Source organism: Cherax quadricarinatus, chromosome 26 (genome assembly GCF_038502225.1).
Source record: "Cherax quadricarinatus isolate ZL_2023a chromosome 26, ASM3850222v1, whole genome shotgun sequence".
NCBI classification, from domain to species: Eukaryota; Metazoa; Arthropoda; class Malacostraca; order Decapoda; family Parastacidae; genus Cherax; species Cherax quadricarinatus.
The window spans coordinates 5,136,077-5,160,420 of NC_091317.1; the positions used below are offsets into that span (position 1 = coordinate 5,136,077).

Sequence of the window (24,344 nt, forward strand, 5' to 3'; positions counted from 1 at the left end):
TGCTTGCTGTAGTTTCCAAATGTTTTGATCCACTAGGTTTAGTGTCACCCCTTACTATAAGAGGGAAATTATTAATACAGGAAGCATAGAAACTTAAATGTGCTTGGGATGAAACTCTGCCTGAGGAATTCATTAACAGGTGGGATGAATTAATTGGTGATTATGAGAAAATTCCAATGTTGGAGTTCCCACACCAGGTAGCCAATCCAAATGGGAAAAATGTACTCCACATTTTTTGTGATGCTTCAAAACTGGCATATGGAGCAGTTGCTTATCTTCAATGTAATAGTGTTATTTCTCTTGTTATGTCTAAGGCTAAAGTGTCTCCAATTAAATCACATACCTTACCTCAGTTGGAATTAACAGCCATTTATGTAGGTGTCAAATTAGCTAATTATATAAGAAATAAGTTGCAGGAGATAAATATTAGCGACACTGTAATTTGGTCTGATAATGAGGTATCCTTACAATGGATTCGTAATGGAAACAGTAAAATTGTGTACGTACAAAACAGAGTCGCTGAAATTAATCAGATGCAAGAGAAGTATAATAGTTTGGGTCAGCATATGTTAACATTTAATCATATACCTGGTGAGGAGAATCCAGCTGATTTCTTGTCTCGAGGTTTATCTTATGCTAAATTTGTAAATGTTGTATCATGGTTTAAAGGACCGAGCTGGTTGGTAAATAAAGCTAATTGGCCTGTACAAAAGACGTATATTGCTCCTGTTGAAATTACTGTGACCACCGCTCCAATAGTTTGTCCTTCATTAAACATTGATATAAATAGGTATTCTTCTTTACCCAAACTAATCAATGTAACTAAGTTGGTGTTTAAATTTCTAAACAAGATGAATATCTCGTATAAGTTTTCACATCCTCTTGAATATTGGATAAAGAGGGTACAAGAAGAAATCTATGGAAATGAGATTAAATTGATGATGGAAAGAAAAATTGTGAAAGGTTCCATAATAGAGAAATTGGGGCTGTATTTAGAGAACAATGTAATTAGGTGCAGAGGTAGGTTACAAAATGCTGAATTGGGTGATTATGCTAAACACCCTATCTTACTGCCCAAAACTCATCATCTAACAAATTTGATTATTCTAAATGCCCATAAAAATGTAATGCATGGTGGTGTACAAGATACCTTAAATTGTATTAGGGAAACTTTCTGGATTCCACAAGGACTGCAAAGTGTAAAAAGGGTGATTAAATCTTGTGTAATATGTCGCCGTGTGGATGTCAGATCCTATATGTACCCAGGTCCTCCACCATTGTCAAATGAGCAATTTGAGTTGTTTAGCAACGAACTCTGCCCGGCCGCAGTGTAGAAAATACTGTATATATTTTCCAGAAATACAGTAGTTATATGTAAATAGATGGCCTTACTGTATTTAATAAAAATTTATGTTAAAAAATGGGAAGAAGCCTGCGCCTGTGCAGAGGAGACTCGCCATTGTTGTTTTGAATTGAGTAACAGACGTTAATTAATAATGTGAAGAATTTTTCGTGCTCTAGAGGTAAAATTGAGTTGACACCTCTCAAATAGGAGGCGAAATTGTTGGATGTGCATTCCTGCATAACTTGAGATATCAGGCGACTGGACAAGACAGCTCCAGGAACCTCAGATAAGTCTTATGTTATAACTCTGGCCAGTGTTATTTTCATAGATAGACAGTGAGGTTTTCTGAGTATGATACACCTTAATCTCCAGTCAAACTGGTGAGTGATATTAAGATATATACTCCTGTTATGTATATGTGTATATATATAATCATTTATTTTTTTTAATATACAGTCCACAAATCTATATATTTACCAGCATTCCTGGTGATATATATTTCATTTGTAATTAATGGGTCCAGAGCAACTTGTGGATATGACACCTGAGAACAGCATTCCGACACCTTAGTAAGGAATCATTCAAGACACTGTACACCGTGTATGTCAGGCCCATACTGGAGTATGCAGCACCTGTTTGGAACCCGCACTTGATAAAGCACGTCAAGAAACTAGAGAAAGTACAAAGGTTTGCAACAAGGTTAGTTCCAGAGCTAAGGGGAATGTCCTATGAAGAAAGATTAAGGGAAATCGGCCTGACGACACTGGAGGACAGGAGGGTCAGGGGAGACATGATAACGACATATAAAATACTGCGTGGAATAGACAAGGTGGACAAGGACAGGATGTTCCAGGGAGGGGACACAGAAACAAGAGGCCACAATTGGAAGTTGAAGACACAAATGAGTCAGAGAGATAGTAGGAAGCATTTCTTCAGTCATAGAGTTGTAAGGCAGTGGAATAGCCTAGAAAATGACGTAGTGGAGGCAGGAACCATACACAGTTTTAAGACGAGGTTTGATAAAGCTCATGGAGCGGGGAGAGAGAGGGCCTAGTAGCAACCGGTGAAGAGGCGGGGCCAGGAGCTAGGACTCGACCCCTGCAACCACAAATAGGTGAGTACAGTGGTAGGTATCGAAGGGGGACATTTTTTGCAACCTAGGTGTCTCAAATTCCTACTTGTCTAACTGATAAATAATAATTATCTTTGTTCATTTACTGTTATGTACATAATAATACATTCAGATAAATGTAATTTTCCACAATACGTGAAACATCACGAAACTCCCTGGCATAAGGAGCAATCCTGCGCTTTTGTATAACATTGTTGTTTAAGGCTGTTCAGAATTGAATCAACTAAATCACTATCGAGTTTGTACAACCCATAATTTGAGTTATATACGACATTCCTATCATGTTTCAAGAGGGAAGACTGTTATGTTTCTTTCCATGATGGAACTGTTGGGTACAATAATGTAGGTGGCAGCCCACCCCAGTGGGTAATTACAAGAGTTGACATGGTTAAAGATCACATTCGACACCTGACCTGTCCTGACTGAGTACAGGTGTCAGGATAACCTGGTTTTCAGAGGTTTACCTGTCTGACCAATGTATGAGAGTGGGCAAAGGGTGCATGGGACCTTGCAGACACCACTGACATTATTAGGTGGTGTGTTTTTAATAAATCTCTGTTTCATTGTCCCAGTGTTTCTGAAAATCAGATTTATAATGAATTTCTTTAGTGCCACCTGCAAGCAGACCAAACTGTCATTGTATGATAAGACCAATACATTTTTCCTGTCAGGCGTTTCCTTAGGTTCAGTCCTGTAATAAGTTTTCCTAGTTGACAGTAGGGCCTTCACACCAAAATCCCTAGGATATCTCAGTTTTGTGGCTATGTTAAATATTTTGTTGATTTCATCCCACTTGCCTTTCCCAGACAGTCTGAGACTGGCCAGTGCCTCCACACCACCACTCCTGCTGTTGCCTTTGCAACATTGCACAGCTCCTGATGACGCAATGAAAAGTGTGAAAGTACTTGAGCTAAAGATTTCCACCCCTGTGGCTTGTCTTGCATATATATATATAAATATATATATAAACACTGATCTCTGGCTGACATGCAGTAAAGGATCTCTGTACACTCTCTAGATCTGCAATTTCACTTGCTTTGAATGGAGATGTTAATGTACAGCAGTATTCCAGCCTAGAGAGAATGATTTGAAAAGGATCATCATTGGCTTGGCATCTCTCGTTTTGAACTTTCTCATTATCCACCCTATCATTTTCTTTGCACTTGTGATCGTGGCACTGTTGTGAACCTTGAAAGTGAGATCCTCAGACATTACTATTCCCAGGTCCCTTACATTATTTTTCCGCTCTACTGTATGGCCAGAGTTTGTAGTATACTCTGTTCTAGTTATTATCTCATCCAGTTTTCCATAACGGAGTAGTTGGAATCTGTCCTCATTGAACATCCTATTGTTTACCGTTTCCCACTGGAAAACTTTGTTTATATCTTCTTGGAGGTTAACCGCGTCCTCAGCAGATGACAGCCTCATGCAGATCCTAGTATCATCCGCAAAGGATGATACGGTGCTGTGGTGTATATCTCTGTCTATGTCTGATATGAGGATGAGGAATAAGATGGGGGCGAGTACTGTGCCTTGTGGTACAGAGCTCTTCACTATGGCAGCCTCCGATTTAACTCTATTGACCACTACTCTTTGTGTTTGATTTGTTAGGAAGTTGAAGATCCATCTCCCCACTTTCCCAGTTATTCTTTCAGCACGTATTTTGTGCACTATTACACCATGATCGCATTTGTCAAACGCTTTTGCAAAGACTGTGTATATTACATCTGCATTCTGATTTTCTTCCAGTGCATCCAAGTCCATGTCATAGTGATCCAGTAGTTGTGAGAGGCAGGAGCGACCTGCCCTGAACCCATGTTGCCCTGGATTGTGCAGATTTTGGGAATCCAGGTGATTTGCAATCCTGCTTCTTAGCACTCTTTCAAAGATTTTTATGATGTGGGATGTCAGAGCTATTGGTCTATAGTTCTTAGCTAATGCTTTGCTGCCACCTTTATGGAGTGGAGCTATATCCGTTGTGGAATTTCACCCATGTCCAAGTTCCTCCTCCATAGTGTACTTAGGGCACGCAAGAGGGGTTTCTTGCAGTTCTTAATGAATACAGAGTTCCACAAGTCTGGGCCCGGGGCTGAGTGCATGGGCATGTCGTCAATGGCTTTTCCGAAGTCTACCGGAGTTAGGGTAATGTCGGAAATCTGGCATACATTTATGGAGTTATGAGGCTCATTCATGAAGAAATCATTTGGGTCGTCGATCCTCAGACTGATTAGTGGCTCACTAAACACAGAGTCGTACTGGGATTTCAGTATTTCACCCATTTCCTTGTTGTCATCTGTGTAAGTCCCATCCTGTCTGAGTAAGGGCCCGATACTAGATGTGGTATTTGCCTTGTTTTTGGCATATGAAAAGAAATATTTCGAATTTCTTTCAATTTCACTAATAGCTTTAAGCTCCTCCTGTCTCTCCTGGTTCCTGTAAGAGCCATTTAAATTAAGTTCGATAGTTTCCACTTCCCTGGTCAGCTCCTCCTTTCGTGTATCAGATATTCTAGCACTCCTGACTCTTCATCGTCTTCTGTAGAGGGAGTGTCTTTCTCTCTACAGTTTACTCCTGCTCTTCTTCTTTCTTAGGGGAATATGCCTAGAACATGCTTCAGCTGCCAGGAAGTTGATCCTTTCAAGGCACTGGTTTAGATCGATGTCATTTAAGATATCTTCCCAACATGTTTCATTTAGGACATGGTTTACCTGGTCCCAGTTGATATTCTTGTTGTTGAAGTTGTATTTTGCGAAGACACCTTCGCAGGTACATGCATTCTGCTGATCAGGACCCCTATGCATGTACGTCTGGACTTCGATTAGTTTGTGATCGGAATTAGTTGTTTCTGATATTCTTGTCTCTTATCAGGTCCTCATTATTTTTGAAGATAAGGTCAAGTGTGTTTTCTAGTCTTCTTGGCTCCACTATCTGCTGGCTTAAGGTGTGTTTTTCGAAGAGACTTAGTAGCTCATGTGTGTGTGTGACCTTTCATCTGCGCTACCTCCGGGGATTGTTTCAGCTATAACATTATTCGCTACATTCTTCCATTTTGTATGCCTTAGGTTGAAATCACCAAGCAGTAAGATGTTTGGGGATGGAGCTGGAAGGCTTTCTAGACAGTAATCAATTTTCAGTAGCTGTTTCTTGAACTGTTGTGAGGTTGCATCTGGTGGCTTATATACAACCACAATGACTAGGTTTTGGTTCCCGATCTTTACTGATAGAACTTCAACTACCTCATTTGTGGTGTTCAGCAACTCTGTGCAGATGAGGGACTCTTTGACATTCAGGCCAACCCCCCCCCCTTGTTGCCTGTTCTTTCTGTCACATCTAAAAAGGTTGTAACCACTTATCCATATTTCACTGTCAAAGTGATCTTTTGTGTGAGTCTCTGTGAAGGCTGCAAACATTGCATTAGACTCCTCTAGAAGTCCATTGATAAAAGGCATTTTGTTGTTGGTGGATGGCTTAAGGCCCTGTATATTAGCAAATATGAACGAGGTTGTATTCTGTGTTTGTTGGGGGGATTTTGTTATTGGCATCAGTAGTTGTAGTTCTGGAAGGCCATGGGTGGCCACTGGCTGTGCCTCCAGTCCAACAAGGCTCCAAGGTGGTGGACTATTTTTATTTCCTTCCATTTTCTTTTTCCGTTTCCTGCCACTAAAAAATCACCTGGAGTTGGGTTGTCGTAGCTACTATTGTTTGTCTTGTAGGGTCTGTGCCTCCTGGTCCCTTTTAGATGGTATGCAGGGCAGTTGATGTTGTAACACTGTTTCTGGAGGACCGAGGAGTGACACATTTTTGAGTGAAAGAAAGTACAGGAAGAAGAGCGACACACTCCTTTAGACAGGAGGTCGCTACATTTTTTGGGATGCTCAAAGTTGCATATCTCATTTTTTTCCTGATATTCCATGCTTACATATGCCCCAAGCATAATATTTGCACAAATTCACCTTTAGTTGAGAATTGTTGGGAGGTGTGTTGTCAATTTCTACAGGTTCTGGGACTGCACTATAATCCTCAGTATCCAAGCTAAGGCCACCACGTCCTGGATTCCATCTACTTTCCTGAGTAGAGGAAGGAGGAGGAGACTCCTCTCCTACATCTGTACTGTGGGCCATGGTCTTGTGCAATGATGGTTGTATATTTATGGTTTTAGTGGTGGTTGTGGTAGGGTCCCTAGCAGTGTCTGGGCTGGCAGTGCACTGGGGCTGGGGGCTGAGCCTGGGCCAGCACCAGCACTGTTGGTATTAGTACTATGACTGGGGAATGGGTCTGGTTTAGCACTATGTGGGTGACTAGATAGTTTCGAGTTATCTGTTGTGGTATGGGTATTCTGCATTTTTTGATTCACTATCTCTTTCTCCCATGTTTTATATATTTTTGGTTGACTATCCAAGAGGCCATCTTTGTTTTCTTTATTATTTTTATCATTTATTACTTGTCATGTGGGGGTTCGATAATGTGGATTGGGTAAGAACACTCACGTAGGCTGGTTAGTACATATAATTATAACGGAAAGTATGGGAAGAAGCCGTGCTGCCCTGCCTCTCTGCTCTCTATCTTAAGACTGACTTACGAATTGGGTCGTAATGGTGAGCAGCATTCAAAACATGCTATGGTCAGCAGCAACATGAATAACAGTCAGTGATTCATGCAGACGGTTGGTAGTGAGTCATACTACTGGTAACTGGTTACTGGTAACTGGTACTACTGGGAACTGATACTACTGAGAGCTCGGCGATGCTAACATATGTCGTCCCGACTTACAGCTAATACAAACTAGAGACAGCAGTCGTACTGCTTGGGCTGATTCTATACAGTGGCAAAGTACACAACAATTGAACATTGTAACATACATAAGGAGAATATTGGAATGGAAGCTAATGTAATTTACTGTAATGAAACTGTAATGTAATGAAACTGTAATGCATTACAAGGTATGATATAGCACAACTCATCAAATGAGACTCGATTGGGATTACTCAATAGAAGTGATAAAAAAAAATTGATCGATCAATTTGTATTCATGTGATCTACGGATTCTGAGGAAGAAATATATACATAGAAAGAAGTGTTTAACAGAAAGGCAGACTTGGTGCATTCAAATCTAGACTGTTAAATCTCATAATTTGGAGAGAGCGTGAACACAAAAAAAAAAAAAAAAATTCTTGAATATTGATAAGTTGATACTGTAATTATTCATCTATACAGGTTATTTACATTTAACCCCAACTCTGCTAGGGTGAGATTGACATATGCAGAATAGGTGTCATCTCTGGGAGGATCAAACTCTGTTGCACTGGCTAACTCATGCTGTATTTGAGGCAGCTCTGAATTGGTAGTTACAAATGATACTTGAGGATTTCTCAATACCTGTCGTGTACGTAGGGAATAATGACATTCAGGTTGATCGTCTGACTGAGTATTAGAGGAAGAGAGTACAGGATCAGGAGGATTGTCATAGTCTGTCACATTAGTCTGGGTTGGAACATCATTATCATCACATACTAACTTCATATGTTCTAAATGCAATTCTTTATACTGACCAGTACTAATTTCTCTAACCTTATACTTATTACCAGTGATATGTTCAACTACTCGATAGGACCAACAAAATCACAGCCTGAGCTTGCTACCATCTGCAGCTCATAAGACTGCCATCCCCACGAGCCCCTTTGAGGCGGGGCAGATGGCAGACCAGAGGCCTAGCTTCTCCCTACGAGCCCCGTGAGGGCGGGGAATGTGGCTAGGCCTGGGGACACTTGGTCCCAAAGATGAGGAGGTACTATACCTCCTCCCATGGGAGACTTAAGTCTCGAGACACTCCCCAGATAGGGAGCCAAGGCCGGGTCACCACTACTTGGAAAAGACCCGGGACGGGAGAATACCGGCGAATAAAAAAAAAAAAAAAAAAAAAGGACCAACAAACTTTTGATCAAGCTTAGGCATTGCAGACGTTTTGTTAAAGTTAATCAGCATAACTCTCGAACCTACTTTGATTTTGGACGGCTTTGCTCGAGTGTTTGCGACTCTTGTAAATTCTGCTGTTGATTTATGAAGTGTTTCACGGATTCTTCTAAAAACGCTTTGAGCTAAGCTGGTACGAGTTGCTATGAAATCATCAGGGTTGTAATTTGGTTTTGGATTAGAATATAGCAACTCATAAGGCAAACGTTTATCTACACCGTACAATGCATAATGTGGAGTGTCACCTATGGAAACGTTGTAAGCAGAATTTATAGCACACTGCACATCAGGTATAACTTCATCCCAAGTTTCACTGTTGGGATTGATAGTGGCTCTCAAGACATCAAGTACTTTCTTATTGGTTCGTTCTGCTAACCCATTGTTGGCAGGATGATAAGGAACAATGGTGGATTTAGAGATCTTGTACAAGGTGCACAAATTTTCAAGAATCTCATTACAGAATTCACCTCCATTATCTGTTACTAGGGACTTAGGGGTGGTATGCCTGCAGATAATGCGTTCTTTAAACGCTTTAGCTACTGTCTCTGCAGTCTTATCTGCAATAGGAACTAACTCACAATATCTGGTGAAATGGTCTACAATAACACACAGATGTTTGTTGCCCTGGAGGGAACATTGGAAATTAGTTAAAAGATCTAGCGCAACTCTTTCCCATGGTTCGCTAGTAGTTGGATAGACTTGGACTGGATTAGGACCATTAGCATTACCTTTATGTTGCATGCAGACACTACATTTCTTAACATACTCAGAAATATCAGTTGTCATACGAGGCCATTCCTCCGGTTCTTACAATTCCCCAACAGTTTCCCTTTTTGGCCTCGGCGCCTAGTTCTCACCCCCTCTTCTCCTGTTACCCCCCAGACTTCTTCCCCAGTTACCTTCCAGCCTCCTTCCTCTACTGTTCCACAGTAGTATTCTTCTGTGTGTGTATATATATATATATATATATATATATATATATATATATATATATATATATATATATATATATATATATATATATATATATATATATATATATATATATATATATGTCGTGCCGAATATGTAAAACTGGTCAATTAGCAAGAACTCATTTAAAATTAAGTTCTTTCTAAAATTTTCTCTTATACGTTTAAAGATATATTTTTTCTTTAATGTTGATGTAAAAATTTAAAATTTTGCACCAAAAGGAACTTAGAAAACTTACCTAACCTTATTATAACAAGAGCAATTTATTTTAGCCTAACCCAACTAAATATATTTTAGATTTGTTTACAATAATTTAATGCTAAACAAACACAGTGAAATTTATTTTTTTCGTTAGGTTCAGAATGATTTTGGCGAAATTATTGCATACACAAATTTTCACTTGTCCTATATGGCAAGATGAGCGTTGCTATTTAAGCCAAGATCGCAAGTTCTGCCTATTCGGCACCACACACACACACACACACACACACACCACACACACACACACACACACACACACACACACACACACACACACACACACACACACACACACATATATATATATATATATATATATATATATATATATATATATATATATATATATATATATATATATATATATATATATATATATATATATATATGTCGTGCCGAATATGTAAAACTGGCCAATTAGCAAGAACTCATTTAAAATTAGGTCCTTTCTAAAATTTTCTCTTATACGTTTAAAGATATATTTTTTTATTAATGTTAATGTAAAAAAATTTAATTTTGCACCAAAAGAATCTTAGAAAACTTACCTAACCTTATTATAACAAGAACAATTTATTTTAGCCTAACCCAACAATATATATTTTAGATTTGTTTACAATAACTTAATACTAAACAAACACAGTGAAATATGTTTTTTTCGTTAGGTTCAGAATGATTTTGGCGAAATTATTGCATACGTAATTTTTTGCTTGTCCTATATGACAAGATGAGCGTTGATATTTAGGCCAAGATCGCAAGTTCTGCCTATTCGGCACGACATATATATATATATATATATATATATATATATATATATATATATATATATATATATATATATATATATATATATATATATATATATATATACATATATATATATATATATATATATATATATATATATATATATATATATATATATATATATATATATATATATATATATATATATATATATATATAGGTAGGTAGTAGGTTGGTAGACAGCAACCACCCAGGGAGGTACTACCGTCCTGCCAAGTGAGTGTAAAACGAAAGCCAGTAATTGTTTTACATGATGGTAGGATTGCTGGTGTCTTTTGTTTGTCTCATAAATATGCAAGATTGCAGGTACGTCTTGCTACTTCTACTTACACTTAGGTCACACTACACATACATGTACACGTTTATTTATACACACTCATCTGAGTTTTCTTTGATTTTGTCTTAGTAGGTTTGATTTTTATTATTTTTCCTTTTATATCCATAGGGAAGTGGATTAAAAATCTTTACTCCGTAAGCCATGCGTGTTGTAAAAGTCAACTTAAATGCCGGGAACAATGGACTAGTAACCCTTTTTCCTGTAAAGATTACTAAAAAGAAGATGAAGAAAATTGTCAAAGTGGGATGTCTGAATGTGCGTGGATGTTGTGAGAATGATAAGAAAGAGATGACTGTGGATGCTATGAATGAGAAGAAGCTGGATGTCCTGGCTTTAAGTGAAACAAGGCTGAAGGGGGTGGGAGAGTTTCAGTATAGAGAAGTAAATGGGATTAGGTCAGGGGTTTCAAACAGAGTTAGAGCTAAAGAAGTAGCAACAATGTTGAGGGATAAGCTTTGACAGGAAAAGAGGGACTATAAATGTATTAATTCAAGGATTATGTGGAGTAAAGTAAAGGTTGGATGTGAAAAGTGCGTTATAGTAAGCGTATATGCACCTGGAGAAGAGAGAAGTGTAGAGGAGAGAGAGAGGTTTTGGGAATTGTTGAGTGAGTGTGTGGGGAGTTTTGAACCAAGTGTGGTTATGCTAAAGTGGGTAAAAATGTTGTGGAGGGAGTAGTGCATAAATTTGGGGTGCCAGGGGTAAATGAAAATGGAAAGCCTTTAATTGAGCTATGTGTAGAAAGAGGTTTGGTAATAAGTAATACATATTTTATGAAAAAGAGGATAAATAAATATACAAGGTATGATATAGCACATAATGAAAGTAGTTTGTTAGATTATATATTGGTGGATAAAACGTTGATGGGTAGACTTCAGGATATACATGTTTATAGAGGGGCAACTGATATATTGGATCATTATTTGGTTGTAGCTTCAGTTAGAGTAAGAAGTAGATGGGGCAAAAGGAAAATGGGAACAATTAAGAGAGAGGTGAAAGTGTATAAACTAAGGGAGGAGGAAGTTCGGTTGAGATATAAGCAACTAATGGCAGAAAGGTGGGCTAGTGCAAGTATGAGTAGTAGGGGGTTGAAAAGAGCTGGAATAGTTTTAAAAATGCAGTATTAGAATGTGGGGCAGAAGTTTGTGGTTATAGGAGGGTGGGGGCAGGAGGAAAGAGGAGTGATTGGTAGAATGATGAAGTAAAGGGTGTGATAAAAGAGAGAAAGGTAGCTTTTGAGAGGTTTTTACAAAGCAGAAGAGTTACATTTTGCTGATGATACTGTGCTTATGGGAGATTTCTAAAGAAAAATTGCAAAGGTTAGTGGACGAGTTCGGGGGAGTGTGTAAAGGTAGAAAGTTGAAAGTGAACATAGAAAAGTGTAAGGAGATGAGGGTATCAAATGATTTAGATAAAGAAATATTGGATATCAAATTGGAGAGGAGGAGTATGGAAGAAGTGAATGTTTTCAGATATTTGGGAGTTGACGTGTCAGTGTATGAATGTATGAAGGATGAAGTTAACCATAGAATTGATGAAGGAAAAAAGGTGAGTGGTGCATTGAGGTATATGTGGAGACAAAAAACATTATCTCCGGAGGCAAAGAAGGGAATGTATGAAAGTATAGTGGTACCAACACTCTTATATGGGCGTGAAGCTTGGGTTGTAAATTCTGCAGCGAGGAGGCAGTTGGAGGCGGTAGAGATGTCCCGTCTAAGGGCAATGTGTGCTGTAAATATGCAGAGAATTCATAGTGTGGAAATTAGGAGAAGATGTGGAGTTAATAAAAGTATTAGTCGTTGTTGAGGTGGTTTGGTCATTTAGCGAGAATGGATCACAGTAGAATGACATGGAGAGTGTATAAATCTGTAAGGGAAGGAATGCGAAGTAGGGGTCATCCTCGAAAAGGTTGGAGGGAGGGAGTAAAGAAGGTTTTGTGGGCGAGGGGCTTGGACTTCCAGTAAGCATGTGTGAGCATATTAGATAGGAGTGAATGGAGACGAATGGTATTTGAGACCTGACGATCTGTTGGAGTGTGAGCGGGGTAATATTTAGTGAAGGGATTCAGGGAAACTGGTTATTTTTATATAGCCGGACTTGAGTCCTGGAAATGGGAAGTACAATGCCTGCACTTTAAAGGAGGGGTTTGTGATATATATATATATATATATATATATATATATATATATATATATATATATATATATATATATATATATATATATATATATATATATATATATATATATATATATATATATATATATATATATATATATATATATATATATATATATATATATATATATATATATATATATGTATATATATATATTATTTATTTATTATCACACTGACCGATTCCCACCAAGGCAGGGTGGCCCGAAAAAGAAAAACTTTCACCATCATTCACTACATCACTGTCTTGCCAGAAGGGTGCTTTACACTACAGTTTTTAAACTGTAACATTAACACCCCTCCTTCAGAGTGCAGGCACTGTACTTCCCATCTCCAGGACTCAAGTCCGGCCTGCCGGTTTCCCTGAACCCCTTCATAAATGTTACTTTGCTCACACTCCAACAGCACGTCAAGTATTAAAAACCATTTGTCTCCATTCACTCCTATCAAACACGCTCACGCATGCCTGCTGGAAGTCCAAGCCCCTCACACACAAAACCTCCTTTACCCCCTCCCTCCAACCTTTCCTAGGCCGACCCCTACCCCGCCTTCCTTCCACTACAGACTGATACACTCTTGAAGTTATTCTGTTTCGCTCCATTCTCTCCACATGTCCGAACCACCTCAACAACCCTTCCTCAGCCCTCTGGACAACAGTTTTGGTAATCCCGCACCTCCTCCTAACTTCCAAACTACGAATTCTCTGCATTATATTCACACCACACATTGCTCTCAGACATGACATCTCCACTGCCTCCAGCCTTCTCCTCGCTGCAACATTCAACACCCATGCTTCACACCCATATAAGAGCGTTGGTAAAACTATACTCTCATACATTCCCCTCTTTGCCTCCAAGGACAAAGTTCTTTGTCTCCACAGACTCCTAAGTGCACCACTCACCCTTTTCCCCTCATCAATTCTATGATTCACCTCATCTTTCATAGACCCATCCGCTGACACGTCCACTCCCAAATATCTGAATACATTCACCTCCTCCATACTCTCTCCCTCCAATCTGATATCCAATCTTTCATCACCTAATCTTTTTGTTATCCTCATAACCTTACTCTTTCCTGTATTCACTTTCAATTTTCTTCCTTTGCACACCCTACCAAATTCATCCACCAATCTCTGCAACTTCTCTTCAGAATCTCCCAAGAGCACAGTGTCATCAGCAAAGAGCAACTGTGACAACTCCCACTTTATGTGTGATTCTTTATCTTTTAACTCCACGCCTCTCGCCAAGACCCTCGCATTTACTTCTCTTACAACCCCATCTATAAATATATTAAACAACCACGGTGACATCACACATCCTTGTCTAAGGCCTACTTTTACTGGGAAATAATTTCCCTCTTTCCTACATACTCTAACTTGAGCCTCACTATCCTCGTAAAAACTCTTCACTGCTTTCAGTAACCTACCTCCTACACCATACACCTGCAACATCTGCCACATTGCCCCCCTATCCACCCTGTCATACGCCTTTTCCAAATCCATAAATGCCACAAAGACCTCTTTAGCCTTATCTAAATACTGTTCACTTATATGTTTCACTGTAAACACCTGGTCCACACACCCCCTACCTTTCCTAAAGCCTCCTTGTTCATCTGCTATCCTATTCTCCGTCTTACTCTTAATTCTTTCAATAATAACTCTACCATACACTTTGCCAGGTACACTCAACAGACTTATCCCCCTATAATTTTTGCACTCTCTTTTATCCCCTTTGCCTTTATACAAAGGAACTATGCATGCTCTCTGCCAATCCCTAGGTACCTTACCCTCTTCCATACATTTATTAAATAATTGCACCAACCACTCCAAAACTATATCCCCACCTGCTTTTAACATTTCTATCTTTATCCCATCAATCCCGGCTGCCTTACCCCCTTTCATTTTACCTACTGCCTCACGAACTTCCCCCACACTCACAACTGGCTCTTCATCACTCCTACAAGATGTTGTTCCTCCTTGCCCTATACACGAAATCACAGCTTCCCTATCTTCATCAACATTTAACAATTCCTCAAAATATTCCCTCCAGGTAATCTTCCCAATACCTCTAACTCTCCATTTAATAACTCTCCTCTCCTATTTTTAACTGACAAATCCAGATATATATATATATATGTATATATATATATATATATATATATATATATATATATATACACACATATATATATATATGTATATGTATATATATATATATATATATATATGTATATATATACATATATATATATTTATATATCTGTATATATATATATATATATATATATATATATATGTATATATATATGTATATATATATATGTATATATATATGTCGTGCCGAATAGGCAGAACTTGCGATCTTGGCTTAAACAGCAACGCTCATCTTGCCATATACGACAAGCGAAAATTTGTGTATGCAATAATTTCGCCAAAATCATTCTGAACCTAACGAAAAAATATATTTCACTGTTTTTGTTTAGTATTAAATTATTGTAGACAAATCTAAAATATATTTAGTTGGGTAAGGCTAAAATAAATTGTTCTTGTTATGATAAGGTAGGTATGTTTTCTAATATTCTCTTGTAGCAAAATTAAAAATTTTTACATTAACATTAATGAAAAAAATATATCTTTAAACGTTTAAGAGAAAATTTTAGAAATGACTTAATTTTAGACGAGTTCTTGCTAATTGACCAGTTTTACATATTCGGCACCACATATATATACATATATATATATATATATATATATATATATATATATATATATATATATATATATATATATATATATATATATAAATATATATTTATAAATAATATATATATATATGTATATATATATATATATATATATATATATATATATATATATATATATATATATATATATATATATATATATATATATATATATATATATATATATATATATATATATATATATATATATATATATATATATAGATCAGTAACAACACTATGACTAGCTAAGGACTGGAACCTATGCTGCTTTAACTTGCCTGATGGTGGGCAAAAACTCACGATGCCTTAATCCACTAAGAGTAGCACATCCAGTAGAATTGGATGTTGTACTCGCTACCCAAGGACATACGATGGTGTGGATGACTCTAGGCTAATTTCATTCTATTCCCTGTTTGGTGTACTAGTACAACGAACAGTATTTTATATTATTGTTCCCACAAACGAGTGGTATTGATCAATAACAACACTGCAACTAGTAAAGGACTTGAACCCAGACTGCTTTGGCCTGCCTCATGGTGGGCAAAAACTCATGATGCCTTAATCCACTGGCCCATACAATCCTTAAGAGTAGCGCATCCAACGGAACTGGATGCTTTACTCGTTACCCAAGGACGTACATCAAAGAAAGGCATATAAAGGGTCGAGACCATACCTCACCATCACATCCTACACCAAGGCAACACCTGATGTGCGACGACACCCGACTCATAAGAAAGGAGCCTAGCTAATCGCCGTCACCAACACAATAGAATGTAACACTGGAAACCACAAAATTTCTAAAGCATTAGCATACATGATACTCAAGCAGGCTAAGTACCACCAACCCAACAACACAGGAGTCACATGATCTCATCATCTACCCGTCCTCATCCCAACATGGTATTCTTCAGGTCACCATGCGTTACTCACAGCTCACTCTCCACCTATATATAATGTCTTTGTACCTCTGTATGTTAGAAGTGATGAAGGTCCCAGGACCGAAACGTTTTCTAATAAATATGTCATAGTACGTGTCTTTCTAAACCAACAATCCCTTGTAATGAATGCTACAAATTATACGTCGGCGAAACATCCAGAGACCTCCAAACACATATTTCAGAACACCAGTAAGCAGGCAGGTCTGACGATTCAAGTAATGCCTGTGTTCAACACCAAAATTCACACAACCATTTAATCAACTACAGAAATGCAAGACTTATCACCAGAGAAGACAACACTCAATACCAAAGAATCCTGGATCATCACTTATCTGTACATCCAACAACTTCAACCAGAACAATGGCGTCTATAACATAGCTGAACCTCTTGCCAAGAAACTTTTTCATCGCTGTGCCACATAAGAACATAAGAATCCAGAAACACTGCAGAAGGTCTACTCATATACTTATCTAGTCTCTTTTAAAACCTACTCAAGTTTTTAGACTCTATCTCTCAACTCGGAAGATTGTCATATGCAACTTTCTCCACCCGATCCAGCATTCTCATCCTACAAATACTCACGTATGTTTCACCCAGGTAGATCTGTTTGTGACTTGATAAAGCCCACTGCGTGGGCAAAACGTCCATAAAGGATCACATTATACTGCATATGTGTTTATATTTCCATTGTGTCGGTATTTTATGTCATTTATTTCCACTCAGCATGGATTCACTCATGGATTCTTCAGTAAAGCTTTTGAGGCTGTTGATCACGATAAGGAATTCGATATTATTTATTTAGATTTAGTAAGGCTTTTGAAAGAGAACTGCACCAGAGACTAGTGCTCTCTGTGAATCCCAACAAGGTGTCCTCTCTTGAGCAGCTCTACCAGCAGCTAAAGGAAGAACTGATGGTGGCTAAGCTTGAGATACAGCGACTGTCTGAGGAAAAGAAGATTCATAGTAATCCTCCTGCTGTATAGCCCTTGTGGCTTAGCGCTTCTTTTTGAAAATAATAATAATAATAATAATAGTAATCCTCCTGTTGAGAATCCTCAAGCCAAGAAAGGAACCTGGACAGTGGCTGGAAAGCATGGGACAAAGTTAAGGATCAAGAGGACGGATGGAGAAGTAGAAACAACGAAAATCCAGGAAACTGTTGTGGAAACATCGAACCCATTCTCCGTGCTACCGATGAATGTGAGTTGACTACTGGGAACATCCCGACGAACGACGCCAAGAAAAGTAAAAACGTTGTTGTTGGGGATAGCCAGGTTAGGTATATGGATAAGCCCTTCTGCTTGAAGGATAGGAGTAGGAGACAGAGGATTTGTTTACCTGGGGCTGGGATGGAGGATATTGTTAGCCGGCTTGGCATCATGAATGGTAATGGGATCAATCCTATTATCTGCCTCAGTGCTGGAGGCAATGATGTAGGCAAGCATAGAAGTGAGGATTTAGTTAGAAGGTACAGGATAGCAATAGACATAATTAGGAAGAAGAGGGGGTGCCCTGTTATATGTGGCATTTTGCCAAGAAGGGGTGTTTGATATGAATGTTTGTCCAGAGCAATTGGTATTAATTGTTGGCTAGACAAGCACGGCAAGGATAATGTAGTACCATTCATTGACAACTGGGACCACTTCTATGGTAGAAATGACATGTATGCCAGAGATGGGGTTCACTTATCTAGGGCAGGTATGGGTTTTCTTGCTTGCTCAGTTGAGGGTGTGGTTAGGACTTTAAACTATGATTAGTTAGAGGTATGGGTTTAGAAATGAAGAATAATGAGTATGGATATATTGACTTAGGCTTTGATATTATGAATCCTAATAATAAGAGTCATGGAGTGAATGGTTTTGAAAACCGACAAGTTGAAGAACTGAGACACTTATGCAGAATATGGGAATCTTTATTGAAGAAACGTTTCTACTTTGTATTGGACTGATGAAGCCACTGTGTGGCGAAACGTTTCTTCAATAAAGATTCCCATGTGTTGCATAAGTGTCTTAATTCTTCAGTCATGGAGCAACACAGGGTAATGATATTTACAGAAATTGTGTAAAAGCAAAGGTGAATAGGAAAAAGGTGAAAAAGAAAAAAACATATAACGGTATTTTATACTAACAGTCGAAGTGCAAGAAATAAGATTAATGAATTACATTTGGTAGCATGTGCTGGGAACTTTGATATCATTGCAATAACTGAAACATGGTATGATTTAAAGAGTCGGGATATGATTGCTGAGTGTAATATTCAAGGGTTTAAGTTGTTCCATGTGGATAGATATGATGAGAAGGGGGGAGGAGTTGCATTATATGTACGAGAAAATATAAATTGTTGCATCAAAACAGTTATAAAAATAGATGAATTAGTAACAGAATCTGTTTGGGTAGTTTGTAGAAGGTCAAGAAAAACTAATTCTAGGTGTAATATACCGACCTCCAGGCTTGGAACACGATAGAGGGAGACTTCTTTGGGACGAAATTGTTAGGGCTTCTAGACACAGTCACGTAGTCATAGTAGGAGATTTTAACTTTACTTAAATTGACTGGACTTCTTTGACCGGTAATCTGGAAGTAGTTCAGGACTGTTTTCTGAAACAGTGTGTAACAGAGCTTACCAGAGGTAATAATTTGCTAGACCTAGTCTTGTCAAATAAGGAAACACTCGTAAATAATCTGGAGATCGAAGTTTGAGACACTTATGCAAGATATGGGAATCTTTAATGAGGAAACGTTTCGCCACACAGTGGCTTCATCAGTCCAATACAAATCAGAAGGGTGTAAGGAGAGGAAGAGTTTGAGGTAATCAGTCCCTCAGCCTTGGAGTTAGTGTTCACAGCATCGTGGTGGAGGAGAATCTGGAGCAAAGGCAAGGAGATTGGCGGTTATATAGGCGTCAGTGGATAAGGACGTGTAGCAGACGAGGGCATAGTCACTGGCAGGCGGGATTCCCCAGTGGAAGTAGGTCCTACCCTACCCAAAGGGATGGGTTAGTTGTAGCAGCCGTGAATCCCGCCTACCAGTGACTATGCCCTCGTCTGCTACACGTCCTTATCCACTGACGCCCATATAACCACCAGTCTCCTTTCCTTTGCTCCAGATTCTCCTCCACCACGATGCTGTGAACACTAACTCCAAGGCTGAGGGACTGATTACCTCATCTTTTGTATATAGTTCTACTGTCTTTAATTATGTCCTAGAATCTGTATTGATAAAGCCACTGGATGGCGAAACGTCTACAATAAAGATAACCAGATGTTGCACATGTGTCTAAACTTTCATATTGTCGGTATTTTATATCTTTCTTGCACAGCCTGGAGTCGATGTGTTCTGTCCAAGGTTTTAGCCTCAATAACCCTTCTAGACAGACTGTTCCACTCATCAAGTACCCTATTTCCAAACCAATACTTTCCTATATTCTTTCTAAATCTAAACTTGTCTAATTTGAATTCATTACTGCGGGTTCTCTCTTGAAGAGATATTTTCAAGACCTTACTAATATCCCCTTTATTAATACCCATCTTCCACTTAGACACTTGGATCATATCTCCCCTCATTCTTCGTCTAACATGTGAATGTAATTTAAGGATCTTCAATGTTTCTTCATACGTAAGCAACAAAAAAAGGCACAATACCGTGACTGGAACGATACACAAATAACCCGCACATAGAAGAGAGAAGTTTACGACGACGTTTCGGTCCGATTTGGACCATTTACAAACGTCGTCGTAAGCTTCTCTCTTCTATGTGCGGATTATTTGTGTTTCATACGTAAGATTTCTAATGTTATGTATTAATTTAGTCATTCTTTGCTGAATGTTTTCTAACGAATTTATGTCCATTCTGTAATATGGAGACCAGAACTGAGCTGCATAATCTAGGTGAGGCCTTACTAATGATGTATAAAGCTGCAGTATAACCTCTGGACTTCTGTTGCTTACACTTCTTGATATAAATTCCAGTAATCTGTTTGCCATATTACGTACGCTTAGGCATTGCTGTCTTGGTTTAAGTTTGTCGCTTACCATAACCCCGAAGTCCTTTTCGCAATCTATATGGCTAAGTTCTACGTTATTTAACTTATAAGTTATGGTTATGGACACTCCCGAGCATCAGAACCTTGCATTTATCTACATTGAACTGCATCTGCCACTTTTCTGACCAGGTATTGAGTTTGTCTAAATCCTCCTGAAGTTCCATGATATCTACGTTTGAATTAATTATCCTATCTATCTTTATGTCATCGGCGAATTTGCTCATTTCACTAGTAATTCCCTCATCAAAGTCATTAATATATTTTATAGACAACAAAGGGCTCTGTGGAACGTCACTTGTTACAGATCCCCACTCGAATTTAGCCCAATTTATGCACACTCTCTGCTTCCTGTCCGTGAGCAATGACTCGATCCATGACAGCACTTTTCCCCAATGCCATGAGCTGCCACTTTAACAGTCGCTGGTGCGGTACTCTATCAAAAGCCTTACTAAAATCTAAATAAACAATATCGAATTCTTTATCGTGATCAACAGCCTCAAAAACTTTACTGATGAAGGTTAATAAATTAGTTAGGCAGCAACGGCCTCTCGCGAATCCATGCTGAATATCATTAATCAAATTATGCTTATCAAGATTGTTTCTTATAATATCAGCTATAACTGACTAGCAATTTGCCTACAACTGAGGTCAGGCCTATTGGGCGGTAATTTGATGATAACGACTTGTCCCCTGCTTTAAAAATAGGAATTACATTAGCCATCTTCCACATACCTAACACTAGTTAATGGTACATTCTATAAGAACCCTTGAAAAAAGCTCTTCAGAACCCGGCGATATATTTTGTTTCAGTCGGTCTACTTGTTTCATATACATTTCGTTAGTAACTGTGATATTACATAATTTATCTTCTTCAGGCCCACTATAAAAACTAATTACTGGGATATTGTTAATGTCTTCCTGTGTGAAAACCGAGAGAAAATAATTATTAAAAATCGAGAACATTTCATTCTCCTTGTCAATAAGATACCCAGAGTTATTTTTAAGGGGACCTATCTTATCTCTAACTTTTGTTCTATAAATCTGGGAAAAATTTTTTGAATTAGTTTTCGAATCCGTAGCAACTTTAATTTCTTAGTCCCGTTTAGCTTTACTTATTCTTTTTTTTAACGTCCCTCTTAATATTATTGTATTGATTCATAAGATGACCCTCACCTCTCTTGATACGCCTATAAATTCCTTTCTTCTGCCCTAAAAGATATTTGAGCCTGTTATTCATCCATTTTGGGTCATTTCCATTCGATCTAATTTCTTTATACGGGATGAACGTCCTTCGGGCAGCATGTATAGTGTTTAGAAAGCTGTCATATTGATAGCTCTCTTCGTTACCCCAGTCAACAGATGATAAGTGTTCTCTAAACCCATTGTAATCTGCTAAGCGAAAATCTGGGACTGTTACTCAGTTGTTCCTACTATCATGCTTCCATTCAGTGCTAAAGGTAATTGATTTATGGTAGCTTGTGCCCAGTTCCTCTGCAGTTTCTAAATTATTAACAAGGATTTCATTGTTTACCAGAATTAAGTCAAGCAGGTTACTTCCACTTGTAGGTTCTGTCACAAACTGCTCAAGAAAACAATCCCGAACTACTTTTAAAAAGTCGTTAGATTCTAAATTCCCAGTCAAAAATTTCAATTAATCTAACTAAGGTTAAGGTCCCCTAGAATTACTACGTTATCGTGCCTTGCGGCCTTAACAATTTCCTCCCAAAGTAGTCTTCCTTGGTCCCTATCTAAGTTTGAGGGATAGTATATCACGCCAAAAATCAATTTTTCATACGCCTCTGAAAATTCTATCCAGACTCTGTGTTATTTCAGACTTTATACCCGCTTTTATGCAACAGTTTAAACGATCGCCGAAGTAAAGTGCCATCCCAACCCCCCTTACCGATACTTCTGTCTACTTGAAACAATTTAAAACCCTGTATGTGACGTTCAGCAGGCATGTCCCGATTTTTTTTCACATTAATCCACGTCTCAGTTATGGCAAAAACATAAATGTGATGAATGGTTTTGAAAACCTACAAGTTGAAGAATTGAGACAATCAAGCCACAACGCAATGTAAAACATTGCCCTCGGGAACATTTCCATTGCATTTAGCCTCTTCCTCACTACAACATTCACAACCCATGTTAGATTTCTCAGGACTTTTAGACCTACTTTTCTATTTTGATTTCGCATACAAGATTATCTGTAGTTGGCACTGTGTGCCAACAGAAACTCTGATATTTTGTGAATATTACTAAATATAAAATTTAATGTTACTTTAATTTTATTGCTTGTTCTATTCAGCATTTTGTGTTCGCGTATTTATCCACAACTCTGCTATCCTACTGATCAGGCCCAAATTTTCAAAGGACTCCAAAAGATTCTTTGAGTTGATTGCTCCTTAATGACACTGGAGGGCTGCACTGATTGCTTACTGGATGGCACATTGTACTAAAGAGGTAATAGCGTCACTTTCCACAGATTCTGGCAATCAGCATGATTGATTAAAGGCGATAAATAAATACTACTTTCATAAATAGCCATTGGAGGCTGTTTAGAAAATAATAGTTTTTAAACTTTTATCATTGTAGCTGCCTTTTAATCATTATATTTCCAACATGCATTCTCAAAATTATAGCTATGTTTATTAAACCAGTTTTTTATATAATACACAAAATCAACTCTCATAAGGAAAAGCCAGTAAATACATCAAATGTAAACCCTAAAATCATCGTTTAAATAAACAAAGAAGAAAGTTTTACTTACCATACCGTAGAGGGAGGACACTACTCAGTATACTGTTGCTGGACCTGAAGTAATGCGATGGAAAACACGATACTCTTCCTCTTAAATTTATACAGGATACACGCCCAAGGACAGGACGCGTGTGTTTGCTATGTCTCACTTTGAAGAACAAACGTGCTCGTCAACCTCAACGCTGTTAAATGCAATGATACAAGTTGTTTCGTACAAACTAATTAAATCATTTACATCCTTGGTCACAGTAGTTTAGTCTACAACTAATGTTGTCGAGTGTCGACATCTTGAAAATTACTCACTCATACCTGCATACACACAGAAATACATATGCACGTTCACATTAAATATGTTGCTACACAAGCATCAATATAAAAACTATAACCAAACTCCTAACCGCAACATAACTTTTAGCTCAGTACTCACGGCGTTCTGTTTACACCCAAAACCTCCCAGGAATAATCCTCGAGCAAGCCGAGACGAATGAGCATTTCCACGAAGAACTAAAAGGCACTATACAGTGACTTTGTAAATGATCCAAGTCGGACCGAAACGTCGTCGTAAGTTTCTGTCTCTCCTATGTACGAGTTATTTGTGTAATGAGCAAATTCTATACCTCTTGCCCCTATTCATCTAGAAATAACATAGGTGTCTGGATTTTAGTCAACTGTTGTTGGTCGCACATAGAGATGCTTATTAAAATAATGCATAAGATGGATATCATTAGCACTGCTTTGCTCTAATAAGTACAAAAAAGATTACATGAAAATTCGCAGCAAGGAAAACAGGTAATTAAAATTATGGCAATTTTTATACGCTATTTTTGCTCAAATTTATCTAAAATAGTTTAACTTGCCTA

The 24,344-nt window shown here is 38.0% G+C and overlaps 1 protein-coding gene across 2 annotated transcripts in view; it reads right to left on the bottom strand.

Annotated features, from left to right (window-relative positions):
* LOC138853228 (uncharacterized) overlaps positions 1 to 23,653 on the bottom strand; it is a 149,366-nt gene extending 125,713 nt beyond the window's left edge. Inside the window, exon 1 of one of the 2 annotated variants that reach the window (XR_011392433.1) lies at positions 23,495 to 23,653. Coding sequence is in view for 1 of the 2 variants with exons in the window: in XM_070088758.1 (XP_069944859.1) it covers positions 23,495 to 23,497 (3 nt within the window). In the remaining variant the exon portion in view is untranslated. The remainder of the gene's footprint in view (positions 1 to 23,494) is intronic. The other variant, XM_070088758.1, reaches the window with a different exon arrangement.
* Positions 23,654 to 24,344: the final 691 nt, after the last annotated feature.